The sequence below is a fragment of the Carcharhinus amblyrhynchos genome, chromosome 24 (assembly GCF_965287045.1).
Source record: "Carcharhinus amblyrhynchos chromosome 24, sCarAmb.v2.hapA, whole genome shotgun sequence".
Lineage (NCBI taxonomy): Eukaryota > Metazoa > Chordata > Chondrichthyes > Carcharhiniformes > Carcharhinidae > Carcharhinus > Carcharhinus amblyrhynchos.
The window spans coordinates 29,647,251-29,667,545 of record NC_137347.1 but is presented as its reverse complement, the minus strand read 5'-3'; the positions used below and the strand labels follow the sequence as shown (position 1 = coordinate 29,667,545).

At 43.5% G+C, this 20,295-nt stretch overlaps 1 protein-coding gene across 1 annotated transcript in view; it reads right to left on the bottom strand.

The window, feature by feature from the left end:
- LOC145357741 (exostosin-1-like) overlaps positions 1-20,295 on the bottom strand; it is a 257,169-nt gene that overhangs the window by 44,596 nt on the left and 192,278 nt on the right. Inside the window, exons 3-4 of the mRNA XM_080211185.1 lie at positions 15,465-15,572; positions 11,801-11,920 (exon numbers count right to left, since the gene is read on the bottom strand). Of these exons, the coding sequence (XP_080067311.1) occupies positions 11,801-11,920; positions 15,465-15,572 (228 nt within the window). The remainder of the gene's footprint in view (positions 1-11,800; positions 11,921-15,464; positions 15,573-20,295) is intronic.

Genomic DNA, 20,295 nt, shown 5'->3' with positions numbered 1-20,295 from the left:
CATTGAATTCATCTTGGGTTGTGGATGTTGCCAGCAAGGTTGGCATTTAATGCCCATTCCTAGTTATCCTAAGAATAGTTAAGGTTTAACCACTTAGTGTGGGATTGGAGTGACATGCCAGCTCAGACTGAGTATGGGCAGCAGGTTTCCTTCCCCAAAAGACATTAGTGAGAGATTTGTGATTACTTTGAGAGAATACAGTTTGTTCAAAGTGGCAAAGTGAGATTGGGATTCATGTTCCCACACAATTGTAATCTAATCTCATGTTAATTATATTGTTAAGGTTAAGAGAATCAGGTGATGGGTAGTAATTGTCTTTGAGCACTTATAAATAGGGGATGGGTGGGACACTGGGTTGTATGGGAGTAGAGCTGTGATAGCAATAAATTCTCTTAATAAAGAAAAGCTCTGTATCTTGATTTTGATGGAACAAATTGGTTTGGATCCTATTGACAACAAGTGTGCACCCAGTCAGAGAATGTTGGCAGCTTATTCCACTCTGAGGGCCATCATGAAGAAGACCAAACTGCTCTCAAACAATGAGTTAGATTTTAAGGTCCACAGCAAAGGAACCACACTCGCCACTGCGCTTCAAGCTACCCTCAAGCCCTTTCACAGGCTATTGAGCAACTTGTGCTAATTATGGATCTATTGCTGCATGATGCCCTCTACAGGCGAAATGTACCATGTATGAGCAAGTCAAGGTTTCTTCTACCAATCAAATTGAAGAATCCAATCAGACAGGCCAAGAGATATAATTTACAACATTTAATTCAGAGTAAGATTACGTTTAAAAAAAAGAGAGGCAAAGACAGATCTAAATTTAAAACTTAAAAATTTTAATTAATTTTTTTAAATCCCCAAAAATAATTAAATCCTGAGGGAATGAGACTCCACAAATGTAAAATTAAATTTTTAATGTTACAGAGATTATTAGCAGTAATTATGATCATCATCCTGTCAAAAATTCACTCGCATTTGAGTGCATCAGCCCTAGCTTGTTCTGGCAATGTTTAATGAATGGGTAAGTGCTGCAAGTTCTTGCCCTTAGTATATTTAAATACTGAACCTCTCAACATGATATCTGTACCTGTGTAAGCCTGTGGAGGAGAAGGATAAACCAGACAGCAATTTCCTGATTGCTATATTTAACTCTGTATGTGTGGATGCTGCAAGTTGCTGAGGACAGCATCAACAGGTAGTGATGATTGTCTCCCAGTAATTCCTATTGCAAAGCTGGGCCATTATCCACTGCGCAACAAGAACTATATCACCATTTCTTCACCATTGCTGGGGACAGAATCCTGGAGTCCCCTTCCTAAAATAGAAACTAGAAGCAGGAGTAGGCCATCCAGCCCTTCGAGCTTGCTTTGCCATTCATTTTGATCATGGCTGATTATCAAATTCAATATCCTGATCCCCCTGCTCGCCCCTCCCCCAATACACCTTGATCCCTTTAGCTCCAAGAGTTATATCTAATTTCTTGAAATCAGACAACGTTTTGGCCTCAATTGCTTTCTGTGGAAGTGATTTCCACACATTCAGCACCCTCTGGGTGAAGAAATTTCTCCTCACCTCAGTTCTAAAAGGTTTATTCCTCATCCTCAAACTATGACCTCTAGCTCTGGACTCCCCACCATTGGGAATACTCTTTCTGAATCTATCCTGTGTAACCCTGTTAAAATTTTCTAAGTTTCTATGAGATCCCCTCTCACTCTTCTAAATTCCAGTGAATAAAATCCTAACCGACTTAGTCTCTCCTCATATGACAGACCTGCCATCCCAGGAATCAGCCTAGCAAACCTTCGCAGTACTCTCTCTATAGCAAGAACATCTTCTTCAGGTAAGAACATCAAAACTGCACACAATATTCCAGGTGGCATGGTGGCACATTGGTTAATACTGCTGCCTCACAGTGCCAGGGTCTGGTTCCTGGCTTGGGTCACTGTCTGTGTTGAACCTACACATTCTCCCGTGTCTGTGTGGGTTTCCTCCCACACTCCCAAAGACGTGCTGGTTAGGTGCATTAGCCACACTAAATTCTCCCTCAGTGTACCCGAACAGGCGCCAGAGTATGGTGACTAGAGGATTTTCATACTAACTTCATTCCAGTGTTAATGAAGCCTATTTGTGACACTAATAAATAAACTTTAAACTTTAAAAACGGCATAGCCTCACCAATGGCTTATACAATTGCAGTAAAACAGCACTGTTGATGTACCTACACCACATGGACTGCTGTGATTCAAGAAACATGCTCATTACCACCTTCTCAAGGGCAACTGGGGATGGGCAATAAATGCTGGCCTAGCCAGTGATGCCCACATCTTGTGAATGAAGACATTTTAAAAAATGAATTACTGGACCACAGTCGGGAAAAGGATAACCGGCTCATTTCTTCTCCCCAGTCCAGTCCACCGTCTTAATGTGATGAGGACCACAATGGCATCTTAAATGCTGCGAGATCACATTCATTGACTTCATGTTGGTGGTTTAAAAGTTACCTTGCCTGATTTTCCTTCCTAACGTGCAATCTTCATATCTTTTTATTTGAAACTGCACGTTGAAATTGCATGTTTTATTGAAAGGACTTGCTTTTCCATTTTCTTTCCTGATGTACCACACATTGATTAGGCAACACTCTCCACACTGTGCTGCATTGCTGGCATGTGAAGTGAAACGTGATGACAAAGTATCAAGTTCTGCCTCCCTATTTTGCCGAAACAGAGACATTACCCATTACACATAGTCTCACTGCCTACATTATGTTGTTCAAAGCTCCAGAGTAATTTATTGTATTCTCCTCAGAATCTGTGATCGGATTATACTGCATTTTATAATGCCCCATTTACACAGCAGCACACACTGCCTTGGCCTTGAGGGATGATCTTCTCAGCAAACAACACACCATTGACTCTGTCGCTGCACTCTCTTTGATAAATAAGCAGCAAATCATGACATTCCTAAGAAAATTAAAACTGCAAATTGAAAAAAAAGCTACTTGACTTACCAAACTAAAGAACCACAGGATGGAAACCACTGACTTCCATGGCCTGTACGCATCCTATTCCATTATGGGTCCAACCATTTATTTTCCATATGTTAGGTGCAATTCACCTGATCATGGACCCTATTCTACCACTTATTCTATTTACACTGCCCAGATACAACCTGTATCCACCTATTCAATCTTTATTCATTTGTGGGACATGGGCATTACTGGCTGGCCAGCATTTATTGACCATCCCTAGCTGCCCTTGGAGCGCATTTGAGAATCAACCACATTACTGCAGCTCTGGAGTCACATTTAGGCCAGACTAGGTAAGGACAGCAGATTTCCTTCCCTAAAGGATATTAATGAACCAGATGGTCCTTTTCCAACAATTGATAATGGTTTTGTGGGTCATCAGTAGATCCTTAATTCCAGATATTTTGTACTGAATTCAAATTCCTCCATTTGCTGTAGTGGGATTTGAACCTGGGTCCCCAGAACATTAGCTGAATTTCTGTATTAATAGTCTAGCAATAATACCACTAGGCCTCCCCTAGATTTCTCAAAAGGACATTTTCCTAAGGGAAAATTCTGATTAAATCCTGCCATTCTTAAAGGCAATCATGCTACACTCCATAATATTTACCTTTCCTCATGCCTCTACTATTTCACTTTGGCCTGATGTTCCAGAGTAAGTGGGTAGCACTGCTGCCCCACAGCGCCAGGGACCTGGTTCGATTCCCGGCTTGGGTCACTGTTTTGTGGAAATTGCACATTCTCCCCGTGTCTGCTTGTGTTTCCTCCAGTACTCCGGTTTCCTCCCACGATCCAAACATGTGCAGGTTAGGTGGGGATTGACCGTGCTAAATTGCCGCTTAGTGTCAAGGGGGCTAGCTAGGATAAATGCATGGTGTTACGGAGATAGGACATGGGTGGAATTGTGGTTGGTGCAGACTCAATGGGCTGAATGGCCTCCTTCTGCACTGTGGAACTCTATGATTCTATGAGTCATCTCATTCCGTTGTGTATGTTATTGTCCCAGTGGACACTTACAATTTATCAGACACATCCTCCCACCTTGAATCTATCAATCTGCTTTGCTAATAGACACTGTGTAGCCTGTGCTACCTGTTGACCAGCCTCCCAGCCCATATTTATTCTCTAATCTCTTACCTAATTTACTCATTTTTACAGGATGTGGGTGTTGCTAGCTGGCCAGCATTTATTGACCATTCCTAACTTCCCCCCATTTCAGAGGGCATTTGAGAGTCAACAACACTGCTGTGGCTCGGGAATCACATGTAGGCCAGACCGGGTGACGATGGCAAATTTCCTTCCCTAAAGGGCATCAGATGGGTTTTTATAACAATTGACAATGGCTTCATGGTCATCACTAGACTTCTAATTCCAGATTTTTATTGAATTCAAATTTCTGCCACGGTGGGAATTGAACCTGAGTTCTCTGAGCATTACCCTGGTCTCTGGATTTCTAGTTCAGTGATAATTCCACTGTGCCACTGCTTCTCACCTGGCATTTGCTCATTTTAGGTCAGTTTGCTAGAAATCAGCACTCACTGTTTTGTGCTAAAAAGACTAGTTACTCTAGCATTATGAATAGAATCATAGAGTCATTGAGGTTTACAGCATGGAAACAGGCCCTTCGGCCCAACTTGTCCATGCCGTCCTTTTTGTTTAAACCCCTAAGCTAATCCCAATTGCCTGCATTTGGCCCATGTCCCTCTATACCCATCTTACCCATGTAACTATCTAAATGCTTTTCAAAAGACAAAATAGTACTTGCCTCTACTACTACCTCTGGCAGCTTGTTCCAGACATTCACCACCCTCTGTGTGAAAAAATTGCCCTTCTGGATACTTTTGTATCTCTCCCCTCTCACCCAAAACCTATGCCGTCTACTTTTAGACTCCCCTACCTTTGGGAAAAGATATTGACTATCTAGCTGATCTGTGCCCCTCTATTTTATAGACCTCTGTAAGATCACCCCTCAATCTCCTATGCTCCAGAGAAAAGAATCCCAGTCTATCCAGCCTCTCCTTATAACTCAAACCATCAAGTACTGGTAGCATCCTGGTAAAACTTTTCTGTGGTCTTTTGAATTTAATAATATCCTTTCTATAATAGGGTGTCCAGAATTGCACACAGTATTCCAAGTATGGCCTTACCAATGTCTTGTGCAACTGCAACAAGACGTCCCAACTCCTGTATTCAATGTTCTGACCTATGAAGCCAAGTATGCCGAATGCCTTCTTCACCATTCTGTCCACTTGTGACTCCAACTTTCAAGGAGCTATGAACATGTACCCCTAGATGTCTTTGTTCTGTAACTCTCCCCAATGCCCTACCATTAACTGAATAAGTCCTGCCCTCTCAACAGTATGAAGACCTGGATCTTTCCTACTTTATTCTCCCAAGCGATCAACAACAACAATTTATATTGTACCTTTAACATAGTAAAATGTATCAGGATGCTATCAAATAAAATTGGACACTATACCACAGAACAGGATATCAGGACAGATGAACACAAGCTTGGTCAAAAAAGTAGGCTTTAAGGAATGTCGTAAAGGAGGGGAGAGTGGTAGAGAGGTAAACTGGCTTGAAGTTCAAAGCTTAGGGCTAAGGTAGCTGAAGGCACAGTGGCAATGATGGGGTTATAAAAACTGAGCACTTGTGAGAGGCCAGAATTGAAGGAAGGCAGGCACTTTGGCTGTAGGGCTGGAGGAGGTCACAGAAATGAGGTGAGACTGTGTAGGAGTTTGAAAATAAGGATGAGAATTTTAACATTGTGGGGCCTAGAGCCAATGTGAACACAGGGGGACAACTGAATGAGACTCGGTGGAAGTTAGGATCTAAAGAGTGGAGTTTTGGACACGTCGAAGCTTTCACAAGGTGCTGGGTGGGAAGCAACCAGGAGAGCATTGGAATACTTGAGTCGAAAGGTAACAAATGGATGAGGGTTTAAGCAGTAGATGAACTGTGGCAGAGGCAGAGGTAGATGATGCTTTATGGAGCTGGAAGTAAGGGGTCTTGATGATGTTGAGGATATGGAACTGGCAGCTCATAGAACATAGAACATTACAGCGCAGTACAGGCCCTTCAGCCCTCGATGTTGCACCGACCAGTGGAACCAATCTAGTGACCCTGTAACCTAAACTATTCCAATGTTATCCATATGCCTATCCACTGACCATTTGAACGCCCTTAAAGTTGGCGAGTCCACAACTGCTGCAGGCAGGGCATTCCACGACCTTACTACCCTCTGAGTAAAGAACCTACCTCTGACATCCGTCCTATAATTACCACCCCTTAATTTAAAGCTATGTCCCCTTGTGTTAGCCATCACCATCTGAGGTAAAAGGATCTCACTGTCCACCCTATCCAATCTTTTGATCATATTGTATGCCTCAATCAGGTCACCTCGTAACCTTCTTCTGTCCAATGAAAATAACCTCAAGTCCCTCAGCCTTTCCTCATAAGACCTTCCCACCATGCCAGGCAACATCCTGGTAAACCTCCTCTGCACCTTTTCCAATGCCTCCACATCTTTCTTATAATGTGGCAACCAGAACTGTACGCAATACTCCAAGTGCGGCCGCACCAGAGTTTTGTACAGTTGTAACATGACCTCACGGCTCCGAAATTCAATCCCTCTATCAATTAAAGCTAACACACCGTACGCCTTCTTAACAACCTTATCAACCTGGGTGCCAACTTTCAGGGAGCTATGCTCATGTACCCCGAGATCTCTCTGCTCGTCAACACTACAAAGAGTCCTTCCATTAGCCCTATATTCTGTACTCCTGTTATTCTTACCAAAGTGAATCACCTCACACTTTTCCGTATTAAACTCCATCTGCCACCTCTCAGCCCAGCTCTGCAACTTATTTATGTCCCTCTGCAAACTGTAACATCCATCCTCACTGTTTACAATTCCTCCAACTTTGGTGTCGTCAGCAAATTTACTAATCCATCCTTCTACACCCTCATCTAGGTCATTTATAAAAATGACAAACAGCAGTGGCCCCAAAACAGATCCCTGAGGTACACCGCTTGTAACTGAACTCCAGGTTGAATATTTCCCATCAACCACCACCCTCTGTCTTCTATCAGCTAGCCAATTCCTGATCCAAACTGCTAAATCACCCTCAATCCCATGCATCTGCATTTTCTGCAATAGCCTTCCATGGGGAACCTTATCAAACGCTTTGCTAAAATCCATATACACCACGTCAACTGCCATACCGTTATCCACCTCTTTGGTCACCTTTTCAAAAAACTCGATAAGGTTTGTGAGGCAGGACCTACCCTTCACAAAACCGTGTTGACTATCCCTAATCAATTTATTTCCCTCTAGATGATTATAAATCCTATCTCTTATAATTCTTTCCAAAACTTTGCCCACAACAGAAGTAAGGCTCACTGGTCTATAATTCCCAGGATGGTCTCTACTCCCCTTCTTGAACAAGGGGACAACATTTGCTATCCTCCTTATGGTCAGTTAGGACACAAAGATTGTGAACAGTCTTGTTCATTGGCCAAGGGAAGGTTTGGAAGGCTGGAGAACAGGATATGTGATGGGGACAGAGGACAATGACTTTGGTCTTAGTTGGAGAAAATGTATCTGAACTGATATGTAGCTGTTATGATAATATCCCATGCCAACCAGAGATTCTCATTCTACAGTTAACTATTCATTCATAACAAGAATATTTAATCTTTTATTTCTTTGTCAGACAGATAGTGACAAAGCATCTCTCAATTTATTCACTGCGTCTGACATCTATCCACCTTTCCGTTCCATCCTTCGTAATCAGTCAAACATCATGTACAAATTTATACACCATCATGATCTCCAAGTTCAAAAGATTCACCAGCACGAACATAAAACTGTGCAAGAAACACAATCTGACTAATGAATTCAGAAAAACATTGTTAGCCAGACAGCGTCAGCCTGTGGAACATGCTGCTACGTGGAGTAGTTGATGCAAATAGCTTCGATGTATTTAAGGGAAGGCTAGATAAATACATGAGGGAGAAAATTGAAGGCTTATAATAACAAGTTTAAAGCAATTAAGGAGGGGGGAGACTCATGTGGCAAAATAAACACTGGCATAGACCAGTTCAGCTTAAGTTCTTAATTTTATGCTGTAAGATTTGATACATTTCTATTCAATTGTCATAAATTAGTGGGCTTGATAATGCAAGGTATCAAAAACATACTGGGATAATATTCCTCAAGGTGAGAGTGATGGATAATTCCCTAGTATGTAGGTAAATATATCAAGACATGTCCATCACATTTCAACTGTTGCACATGGCAATTTAGAGAGAAAAAATGAATGCTGATGATTTCCTGCTGCTTCTCATGCTCTTGGGAAAGGACTGAGGATTTCCTTTTCCCTTATGCATTCTCAGAAAGTGGGCATCAAGGGCAATGCAGATATTTATTGTCCATCCTTGTTGCCCTCAGAAGGTGGGGCATAATTGAATGTGTTTATGAGACCACTTTTGAGGGCAATTAAGAACAGATCATATTGGTGTTGGGCGTGAGCAGCAAGCAAGCCAGACCAGGTAAGCCCAGCAGATTTCCTTCTCGAAAGGATATCATATTTACCTGGCAGTTTCATCAGTCATTTTCAATACCAGCTGATGCCAACTTATACTTGCAGAGTTTTTGAAATTGAATTAAAATTCTGAAACTGTCATGATGAGTTTTGAACTCACGCTCTTTGAGTTATTAGCCAGCCCTCTGGTTCAGTAAAATGGGGGTAGAATCTCCTGCACTTTCCAGTGGCACGTTGGGAGACAGGAAGGCCAGGAAGAACAGTGTTCACCTGGCAGTAAGGGTCCTTCAGTTGCGAGCAATAAAAGAACTAACTTCACAAAGTAAATCAAAGAGAAAGGTTTAATAACGAAACACCATTGCACTACCACTTGGGCCACAAAAGCTTCCCACAATCACCATCTGTTTTCTATTTATACCGGGTCAGCTGACCACCACATCATTTTTGTCATTGGTTATCTGAGCCTCACAGCATGTTCCCATTGGTTAGATCATAACAGATTCCAATGTCATGATTGGTTACATGATTTGCCCACCCTCATTGCTAATTGAGGCTGTAAAGCATTCAATTAATGACTATAGAAGATAATCTTCCTGCTATCACAGGTATTAATCTAGCCGTGGGCAAGCCTGGTGCCATGCAGTGTGCATGACAAGCAAACCAATGCAGGCTATTTGTTTTCTCTTGGGGTGAGGGCAAGGTGGCACGGTAGCACAGTGGTTAGCACTGCTGCTTCACAGCTCCAGGGACCCGGGTTTGATTCCCGGCTTGGGTCACTGTCTGTGTGGAGTTTGCGCATTCTCCTCGTGTCTGCATGGGTTTCCTCCGGGTGCTCCGGTTTCCTCCCACAGTCCAAAGATGTGCGGATTAAGTTGATTGGCCATGCTGAAATTGCCCCTCAGTGTCCTGAGATGTGTAGGTTAGAGGGATTAGCAGGGAATTGTGTAGGGATATGGGGATAAGGCGTGGGTGGAATTGTGGTCGGTGCAGACTCGATGGGCCAAATGGCCTCTTTCTGCACTGTCGGGTTTCTATGATTTTATGATTCTCCTTCAAAGCCACTTGATGTCCGGTTGAGGGACATGGCATTGGGGAAGGGAGGGGTGTGGGCTTCTGAAAGTTACACTCTTGCTGCTGTTGCACTGACATTCCTACATTCCCCTGCATCCTCCTACATTGCAGCCTCCCCCACCCTCCCAAAACCCCTCCCACCATCACGTACCTATGGCCCAGGTCACTCCATCATCCTGGGCCTCTGGTGGGTGTCTTCCCTGTAGTAAGACACTACCGCCCCTGTGGTGCTGCTAAGCAAAAGAGGTACCTACCTCTGACTTGCCCGCTACTTTGGAGGTAAGATCTCTACTTCCGGAGCCTTGATACTGGGAAAAGGCCTTTTGTTGGTCTCTCCACTGTTTGACTGGTTCATGGTCTTCCCCAAAGGAAGCAGCACATAAGACCATAAGAGCAGAATTAGGCCACTTGGCCCATCGAGTCTGCTTCACCATTCAATCATGGCTGTTCTTTTTCTCATCCCCATTCTCCTGCCTTTTCCCTATCGCCCCTAATCCCCTTATTAATCAAGAAGCTATCTATCTCTGTCTTAAAGACACTCAATGACCTGGCCTCCACAGCATTCTGTGGTGAAGGATTCTGCAGATTCACCACTCTCTGGCTGAAGAAATTCCTCCTCATCTCGTCCAGGTCTCGTGCTGGATATCCAACTGACAGGCAAAATCCCCATTGCCCCTATGTGGTTTCATTACCACTATACTGAAGTAAGAAGCTGCCAGTTTCTAACAACCTGCATTTTAACATCTTGTAGGTGAGTTATTGCACAAAATTTAACTCTGAATCAGATGAGGAATACTATATAAGGGTGGCACAATGGCAGAGGGGTTAGCACTGCTGCCTCACAGCACCAGGGACCCAGGTTCGATTCCCAGCCTGGGTCACTGTCTGTGTGGAGTCTGCAAGTTTTCCCCGTGTCTGCGTGGGTTTCCTCCTGGTGGTCCAGTTTCCTCCCACAGTCTGAAAGATGTGCTGGTTAGGGTGCATTGGCCATGCTAAATTCTCCCTCAGTGCACCTGAACAGGCGACGGAGTGTGACAACTAGAGGATTTTCACAGTAACTTCATTGCATTGTAGGCATACTTATGACAATAATAAATAAATCAATAAATTAGAACAGGTGGCCAATGAGGGCGGTTTAAATGAGCAACTTAAAAGGAGGGGAGAACAAATTAGAACCTAACTGACCTCAGATCATGTCTACTTGCAAAAATTATATTCCACAGTCTTAAACAGATAAGACTGGATTACGCACGACTCCACTTTAGAAAGAGGATTATACATACATGCATTGCTTGGCATAATACGTTTGCCCTAAGGAAGTCTAGGCAAATGGAAATAGGGCAGTAGAGTTGAGGTAGATCGGCCATGATATTACTGAATGGTTGAGAAGACCCAAGGAGCCGTATAGTCTGTTCCCGCTCCTATTTCTCATGCTGTGACTGAGCAACATATTGTATGTTACGAGAGTGCGTTATTCAAGAGTGATTTTTATGCAGTGAGTGAATGGCTGTAATCTTACAGTGTAAATCCCTTTCTCAAGTTACAGTTTCATTATTCTCTCCAACTATCTGCATATTGCTGGGAAACCAGCCTGGGAAATTTGAGTCTCCTCTTTACATCTGATGAATAGATCTTGTGTATCCGGTGGAACAGGCAGGCTAAATGAACTAAGTGTTCTAACAAAGGTCAGTCTGCCAATTTAAAACTCCAACCTTTCCTCAGCCTGACAATTACAGGAAACCAGAGTTATGCTTGTAATGAAAGCCTCCGTATGTTTAATACTGGAACCAGGGCCAGAAAGCTAATTAAAGTACATGGAAGTGCAAGGTTTTAATCAACTTCAAGTCCCTTTATTATAATGAAACGTGCCAGGTCACTCATCAAGCCATTAGGCCAGACACAGGGATGAATCAGCAAGCATCCTGTACCTGTAATAGGAGATAACCAGATGAATGAGTTGGGCTCTGATGGGTGCATGTTGATCCATTACTGCTCACTGGCACAGTCTTGGCACAAATCCACCAACACCTAGTTCCCAATCTACCAAGGTTGCCAAAAATAATATTAACCGTTAAGACATTCCCCAAAAGACAGTGAAGGGTCGCAGCTGTTTTTTTAAAAAAAGATCAATAATGAAGGTTGCATCACTTACCTCCAACGTGGTTGATACAATCTTTTCTACAGAAGAAAAATAAGCATCCCACAAAAACTGGGTGTGCTGTCGGAATGCCAGGATTTTATCATTATCGATGGATCTGACTGTTGATGGAACCTGCAAAGTGGAACCGGAGAGGCTCTTAGTTCAGTTTGCACCGTCAAGACCTACTCAGAAACAGTCTGTTAGGACATACCCCTCTCACCATCTGCTGGCTGGTACACTCTCCAGCAGAGGCTAATTACCTGCACCATTCACTACACTGATGGGTTTAATCTAATAGGTTGCCATGTTGTTCCTTGATTGTTGGAGAGACCAAATACCTGCCCATTACCGCTTCGATTATTCTCAAGAACGGAGTGCCCACATTCCTCAAATTATAAAATACAACAACAACTTGTGGAAATTCCAATTTAAGCTAGGTTTGATTACTAAGAACATAAGAAATAGGAGCAGGAGTAGGCCATCTAGCCCTTCGAGCCTGCCCCACCAATTCCAAAAGATCATGGTTGATCTGAAGTGGATCAGTTCCACTTTCCCGCTTTCTCCCCATAACCCTTAATTCTCTTGTCTATCAGAAATCTATCTACCCATGACTTAAATATATTCAACGAGGTAGCCTCCACCACTTCAATGGGTAGAGAATTCTAGGGATTCACCACCCTTTGAGTGAAGAAGTTCCTCCTCAACTCCGTTCTAAACTGCAGCCCCCCACCCCGCTTATTTTGAGACTGTGCCCTCTAGTTCTGTTTAAACAACTACAGTAGCATGAATTAAATGAATCAATTTTTTTTGTCTTCATGCGTGGGACAAGGGCATCGCTGGCTCGCCAGCATTTATTGCCCATCCCTGGTGGCCGTTGGAGGGCAGTTGAGAGTTAACCACATTGATGTGACCCTGGAGTCACATGTAGGCCAGACCAGGTAAGGATGGCAGATTTCCCTCCTTAAAGGACGGTAGTGATCCAGATGAGTCTTTTGGATAATCAACAATGGTTTCATCGCCATCAATAGATTCTTAATTCCAGGTTTTTTTTAATTAAATTCAAATTCCACCAGCTGCAGTGGCAGGATTCGAACCCAGCTCCTCAGAGCATTAGCTGACTTTCTGGATTAATAGTCCAGCGATAATACCACGATGTCATCACCTCCTCTATTTGGAGATAATCAATCGAAACTGCTATTCAGAGCGTACTATTTAGATGAAGCCCCTACTATAGTTACAGCCTTCAGTTTTCTCATCTGGGGGAAGTCACTTTTGACAGCGTAGCACTCTTTCAGTACTGCAAAAATGTCAACCCCAGATACAATGCTCCGGTGAGATTTGAACTCACAACCTCCTATCTTAAATGTTAACGTGCTGCCACTGAGACACAGCTAACACCACTAGGTGCGGGAGCTACTTATTGTGGAAATGAACTAGATGCAAAAGCCCAGAATGGATTCTGGGAGATAGCTGGTGCGAGATCAGGTACTAATTGACCTTATTGTCCCTGTACCTGGGATGGGAAATCAGCTAGGATTTCTACTCCTGATTGCTGTCCCCTGCTGAAAGATGGGAGAGATTAAAGCAGAAAATGCTGGATAAACCCAGCAGATCTGACAACATCTGTGGAGAAAAACAGAGTTAACATTTTGGATCTAATGATCCTTCTGTGGAACTCAGAAGGGTTATTTAGATGTGAAACACGAACTCTGTTTCTCTTCACAGATGCTGCCAAACCTGTTGATTATATCCAGTACGCGCTATTTAGATTTCAGAATTCCAGCATCCACAGTGTTTTCCTTGTACACATTATGAGAGGCTCAGACCCGATAATCAGACAGCTTATCTGTTTTTGATCATGAAAAATGGACAATTGGATGAGGCAGATGAAGTTGGTTAATGTTGTTGGCATGTTGGGGGGGAGAAAACTTCAAGCAGCTAGGGAAGCAACAAAGAATGAAACTTTTAGCCAATAATGACCAGATGAAATCAATAGCAATAAACAAGGGTGGTAATGTCCAAACTGTCAGTGTGTGAGATTGAATAAAGAATGTGTGTAGTGTTCTGTGAAATTGAGGATAGTCAGGCTGACTGAAAGATTCAACCCATTGGCCGTCCTTCTATTAACTCGTCTGTCTTCAGTTACTTTGTACAGGAAAGGTGTCCTTTCATTAATGAAGAGATGCTGACTAGAACAAAAAGTGGGAGTCAAGCACACTTAGTCTATCAAGCGTACTTCACCAGGTGAGAAACTGAACAACTTGGACATGGGCCTAGAATGCGGAGATTAGATGTAAAGACAGAACTCAAGGGACTGTCACTCCAGTCATGGTCATATTACCTGGGATGACCATTGAACATAAAGGCAATTCACCATTGAAGTGCATTCCTGAAGGATTGAGGTAGTTGGTTAGCATGGGCTGGTTGGGCTGAATGGCCTGCATCTGGGCTGTATATTCTATGTAACTCTATGCAATCTTTTTTTTTGTGCGTTTTGACAAACCCTCAGGGTCAACATGCACCAAAGCGTGCTGCTGCTTCTCAAAACGGTGACTGTATCTCTGCACACAACCTTCCAGCCGCTCACGCTGGCAAGATCTCCTGGTTCCACCGACAGTGTACACCTGCCACGGGTTTCCAGGTGGTGAGGAGGGCATTCAATGGGAATCCCCATTGATAGCACTGGGGTCAAAGGATGCCGCTATCAGCCAGTGGTGGGCTATATCTCCACTGCCATGACACTTGTGGTAGTTTGCATGGAAAATGCTGCCCCATGGTCGAGAGAAGTGTGACTTAAAACTTTTGTCGCTGCTAACACACCGCGGTCCTCTAACCAAAACTTTGACATTTCCTTGATGTTTTTATATTATTTGGAAATAGGCGGGTTGATACCATACAGGACCTCATGCGTCAACTTTTCTCATAAAGATCTGAGTGTTGGAACATAAGAAATGTTGATGAACAAAAGATGCCAACAACTGAGGTTGAGAGAAATACTGTGAGTGTGGAGATGGAAAAGATGAAGAATGACATGAATAAGAATGTGGATCAAACAAGAAGCATTGCCAGCACAGAAGGCCCAAGAAAGATGGCTGCAATTGTTTGGGGGAATGCTTCAAAGATGGAAATTGCTAGAATAGCATGGTCTCAAAATAAGGGGGACCTGATTTAGGACTGAGTCACAAAGGGTTGTGAATCTGTGGAATTCCCTGCCCAGTTGAGACTATCTCATTGAATGTTTTTTAAGGCAAAGATAGATACATTTTTGAACAGTAAAGGAATTAAAGGTGATGGTGAATGGGCGGATAAGTGGAGCTGAGTCCACAAAGAGATCAGCCATGATCTTATTGAATGGCGGAGCAGGTTCGAGGGGCCAGATGGCCTACTCCTGCTCCTTGTTCTTATGTTCTTATTGTGTACCTTTTATTGTCCTGCACAAAGTAATACACACAGCACAAAATCCATCAAGGCCAAGGAAACACTGAATAGACAATGTCAAGAGGGGCTTGTAACGGAAAGGGCCACATGTGGTGAATTAACTTAGGCTGCTTCAGAACTGACAGCAATTAAGTGATTTTGTTCATCATTTGAGTGCACAGACAGAGGTCGAGTACAATGAGTTAGGAGCTATGGCTCAGTGAAAAGTGCTGCTGAGTCCATTCGGTACCTGACTTACCTGGAGTAGGAGCCTCTCGTCACCCACCACAACAGCCTTGCTCCAATCAATGACATCAGAGAACGGTAGCTCCCAGCCATTACTGAGCAGAACTGGGATGCAAGCCGCCTAGGGGGAAGCAAAATAAAACAAACTTAACTTGGCAACCAAACAATGCTTTTCACAGAAGTACAGTATCAGGAATTTAAGGGTCCTCTCTCTGGATTCATTACTTGTGCTGAGTTAAAGTTACACAAATCTGGACTACCCTCTGGTATTCCAGCTGACACTCCTTTCATCGTAAGAATCTCTGCAGTGCAGAAGGAGGCCATTCGGCCCACTGAGCCTACACCAACTCTCCAACAGAGCCCTATCCTCATAATCCCACGCATTTATCCCACTAACCTCCACATCTTGTTTGGACACTGAGGGGTAATTTAGCATGGCCAATCCACCTAACCTGCATATCTTTGGTCTGTGGGAGGAAAGTGGAGGAAACCCACGTAGACACAGGGAGAATGTGCAAACTCCACACAGCGACTCAAGGTTGTCAAAGGCAGTGATTATCAACGGGACACACTACAACAATGGCACAGCAAACAATCTCACCCTCAACAAGCCTCTACACTCAATCAATTTCTAGTCCTGGGTTACTGGGTGGAGATCAGAAATAGGAACTCTGGCTGATTACTTCCAGCTTCCCTTCTCTAGCTCAATGAGCACTGGGACCAACTGTGGTCCTTTGGTTGAGATCAGTCAACACAGAACAGACATATAGGCCACAATCTACTACCTTGCCCACCCAGAATTGGAGTGGGCAAGGGTCTGACAATGGAAATCTCCATTGACCTCAGGCAGGAATTTCCAGTCTCGCTCGAGCGAGGCTGTAAAATCCTGCTCTCAATTTCTCACATTGGGCAGTATATTTATCTGTCTGTGTGGAGTCTGCACATTCTACCCCTGTCTATGTGGGTTTTCTCCTGGTGCTCCAGTATCCTCTCACACTCCAAGGATGTGCCAGTTAGTTTGATTGGCCATGGTAAATTGCCCCTTAGTGTCAGGGGGACTTAGCAGGGTAAATACATGGCGTCACAGGGATAGGGCCTGGGTGGGATTGTTGTCGGTGCAGGCTTGATGTGCTGAATGGCCTCCTTCTGTACTGTAGGGATTCTATGATTCTCATCATGTTTCCAGTTCAAATAGTACTAAGAAGACATCATTAAAGAAATAGACTTCAAACTGCAGACTCACTGCAGCAGACAAGTGACAGGCAGGCAAGGAAAGGAGTCATCCATTGAGCTTAGGGTTGCCAACACTGGTTGGGAGTATTCTTGGAGGTGATCTCCTGCCTTCAACCACCCCCATCCTCATCGTCCCTACCACTGATCACTCACCTGATGAAACAGCAGCACTCCGAAAGCTAGTGGCTTTTGCTACCAAATAAACCTGTTGGACCTTAATCTGGTGTTGTGAGACTTCTTACTGTGGTTACCCCAGTCCAATGCTGGTATCTCCACATCATAGCTGAAGCTTTGTCAGGGAGCATACTACAGCATGCCCACAGAAAAGTTTAAAACAATATGATTGTTCGCTGAGGAACTTAGGAAAGGCTTCATGTGCTGAATTGGGACACCACCAAAGGGTAAAAGATGAAGCTGACTTTTAAGAGGTTCGAGGATGTCGAAGAAAGGGAAGAAGGAAGGTGGGGAGATCTCTCACAGCTTTCCATACCTTTGGAAAGAATCACACAAAGAAAATAAGATGTGTATTTACACCATACCTCATCATGTCTCTCAGAAATATCTCAGTGCTTAGCATACAGTAAAATGCACTCTCCAGTCACTGCGATTAAAGACAGAGACTATTTTGTGTCTCATGAAATCCAGAAATAACAATGAGTTAAGTAACCGATTAGTCCAATTCTCTGAAGTTGTGGGTTCAGGGACAAATGTTGGGCAAGACATTGGTCCAGAACTCACTGTTCATCTTAAAGGAGTTGATATGCTGGAAATATCGGTGTCCCTTCCTTCTATTCAACCGTTCTAACCCAATGTTTTGCATCTGGTTAAAAGAAGTGGTCAATAACAATTTCCATTTTCTTGCTCACAATCCTGGGAGAGATGGTTGCACTGGGGTAATGGCACTGGATGAGTAATCCAGAGGTCTAGGTTAATGGGTTCAAAAACAATCTCAGCAGCTGGTGGAACTTAGATTCAATCAAAAGCTAATTTTGGCAATAGTGACTATGAACACATCTGATTTCCTTTAGGGAAATATGTTTTCTGTCCTTGCCTGGTCTGGCCTACGTGTGACTCCTAAATGCCATTTGAAATGGATTAGCACGCTACTGCTACCACACAAACTGCTACAAAGCCTACAAGGAATAGACCCTGATGACAACAGCACATCCAACCCTGTTGACCTTTCAAAGTCCTTCTTGCCAACTTCTGGGAGCTCATGCAAAAATTGGGAAGGCTGTCCCACAAACCTGTCAAGCCTGACATGCTCAAACTCATGGAGTCATACCTTGCAGACAATGTCCCAGTCACTCCCATCATCATTACCAGTAGTGCTGGTGCAATAGAATAGTTGGGAAGAAGTTGCCGTTGGAGTCCTCAACATCAACTTTGGACACCATGAAGTCTCAAGTTATCAGGTCAACATAGGTAAGTAAACCTCCTGTTGGTTGCCACCTTCAGCCCACCTCAGTTGATGAATCAGTACTCTTCCATGTTGAACACCACTTGGAAGAAGCACTGAGGGTGGCAAGGGCACATAATATACTCTGGGTGGGCGGCTTCTACATCCATCTCAAAGAGTGATTCAGCAGACGGCTACAGGCTGAGCTGGCCAAGTCCTAAAGGACGTAACTACTAGACTGGGTCTTCGGTAGGTGTTGAGGGAATCAAGAGGGAAAAACCTATTTGACTGTCTCCTCATCAATCTACCTGTCACAGATGCATGTGTCCATGAGTGACCATCGCATAGTCCTTCTGGAGATAAATCCTATCTTCACATTATCTCTAATTGTAATGGGATCTTGATCAATTGGGCCAATGTGCTGACGAAGGGCAGATAGAGTTTAATTTAGACAAATGCGAGGTGATGCATTTTGGTAGTTTGAACCAGAGCAGGACTTACTCAGTTAATGGTAGGGCGTTGGGGAGAGTTATAGAACAAAGAGATCTAGGGGTACATGTTCATCGCCCTTTGAAAATGGAGTCACAGGTGGACAGAGTAGTGAAGAAGGCATTCGGCATGCTTGGTTTCATCGAGCAAAACATTGAATACAGGAGTAGGAACGTCTTGTTGAAGTTGTACAAGACATTGGTAAAGCCACATTTGGAATACTGTGTGCAATCCTGGACACCCTATTATAGAAAGGATATTATTAAACTGGAAAGAGTGCAGAAAAGATTTACTAAGATGCTACCGGGACTTGATGGATTGAGTTATAAAGAGAGGCTGAATAAACTGGGACTTTTCTCTCTAGAGCATAGGAAGCTGAAGGATTACCTTTTAGAAGTCTATAAAATAATGAGGGGCATAGACAAGGTAGATAGTCAATATTTTTTCCCAAAGGTAGGGGAGTCTAAAACTAGAGAACTTGGATTTAAGGTGTGAGGGGAGAGATACAAAAGTGTCCAGAGGGGCAATTTTTTTCACACAGAAGGTGCTAAGTATCTGGAACAAGCTGCCAGAAGTAGTAGTAGAGGCAAGTACAATTTTATCTTTTAAAAAGCATTTAGATAGTTACATGGGTACTATGGATATAGAGGGATATGGGCCACATGTGGGCAATTGGGATTAGCTTAGGGGTTGTCAAAAAAAGGGCAGCACAGACAAGTTGGGCCCAAGGGTCTGTTTCCATGCTGTAAACCTCTATGACTCTATGATATTGAAGATAACCTTCCTTGTGATGTGTGGCACTACGATTGTGCTAAAGGGAATAGATCTTGAACAGAAACAGAAACTCAAAACTGGTAATCCATGACGTGTTGTCGGCCAAAAGCAGCAACAGAATTGTACTCAACCACAATCTGTACTCATTGCCTCACTCTACCTTTTCCATCAAACCAGGGAATTAATCCTGGTTCAATGAAGAGTGCAGGAGCGCATGCCAGAAGCAACAACAGGCATACCTAAAATGAAATGTCAACTTGGTGAAGCTACAACATAGGACTACTTGCATGCCAAACAGCATAAACCATGTGCACCTGATGGAACTAAGTGATCCCACAACTAATGGCTCAAATCTACGCTCTGCAATCTCACTATGTTTAGTTGTGAACGATGGTGGACAATTAAACAACTCACTGGAAGAAGAAGCTCCACAAAAATCCTCACCTTCAATGATGGGGGAACCAAGCGCATCAGTAACAAAAGATAAAGCAAAAGCATTTGGTACCATCTTCAGTCAGAAGTACAGAGTGCATGATCCACCTTTGTCTTTCCTATGGTTCCCAACATCACAGATGCTAGTCTTCATCCAATTTGATTCATTCTCAGCGATTTGGATTCCCACTTAACTAAGTTCTCCTGGCCACCTTGTTTCCTACTCCTGATTCCACCCTATCTGTGTAACATCATCATCTACATCATACATTAGCATATCCCATCAGTCTAACCTTCCTACTACACACCACACCCAATGTGCAAGGCTCTTCCCTTCCTCCTCCCTGCACCCTTGCCTTTCCTCCCAGACTCCATCCCTTTCCTGGATTCCCTCCCTCCCTCGCCCAGCCTTTTTCCCCATGCCCCTCACACTGCCACTACCCAGTCATCACCTTGTTAACCAATCTTGTTCTCCAAAAATGATAGAGTGTGGTGACTAATGCCAATTCCAGCAAGT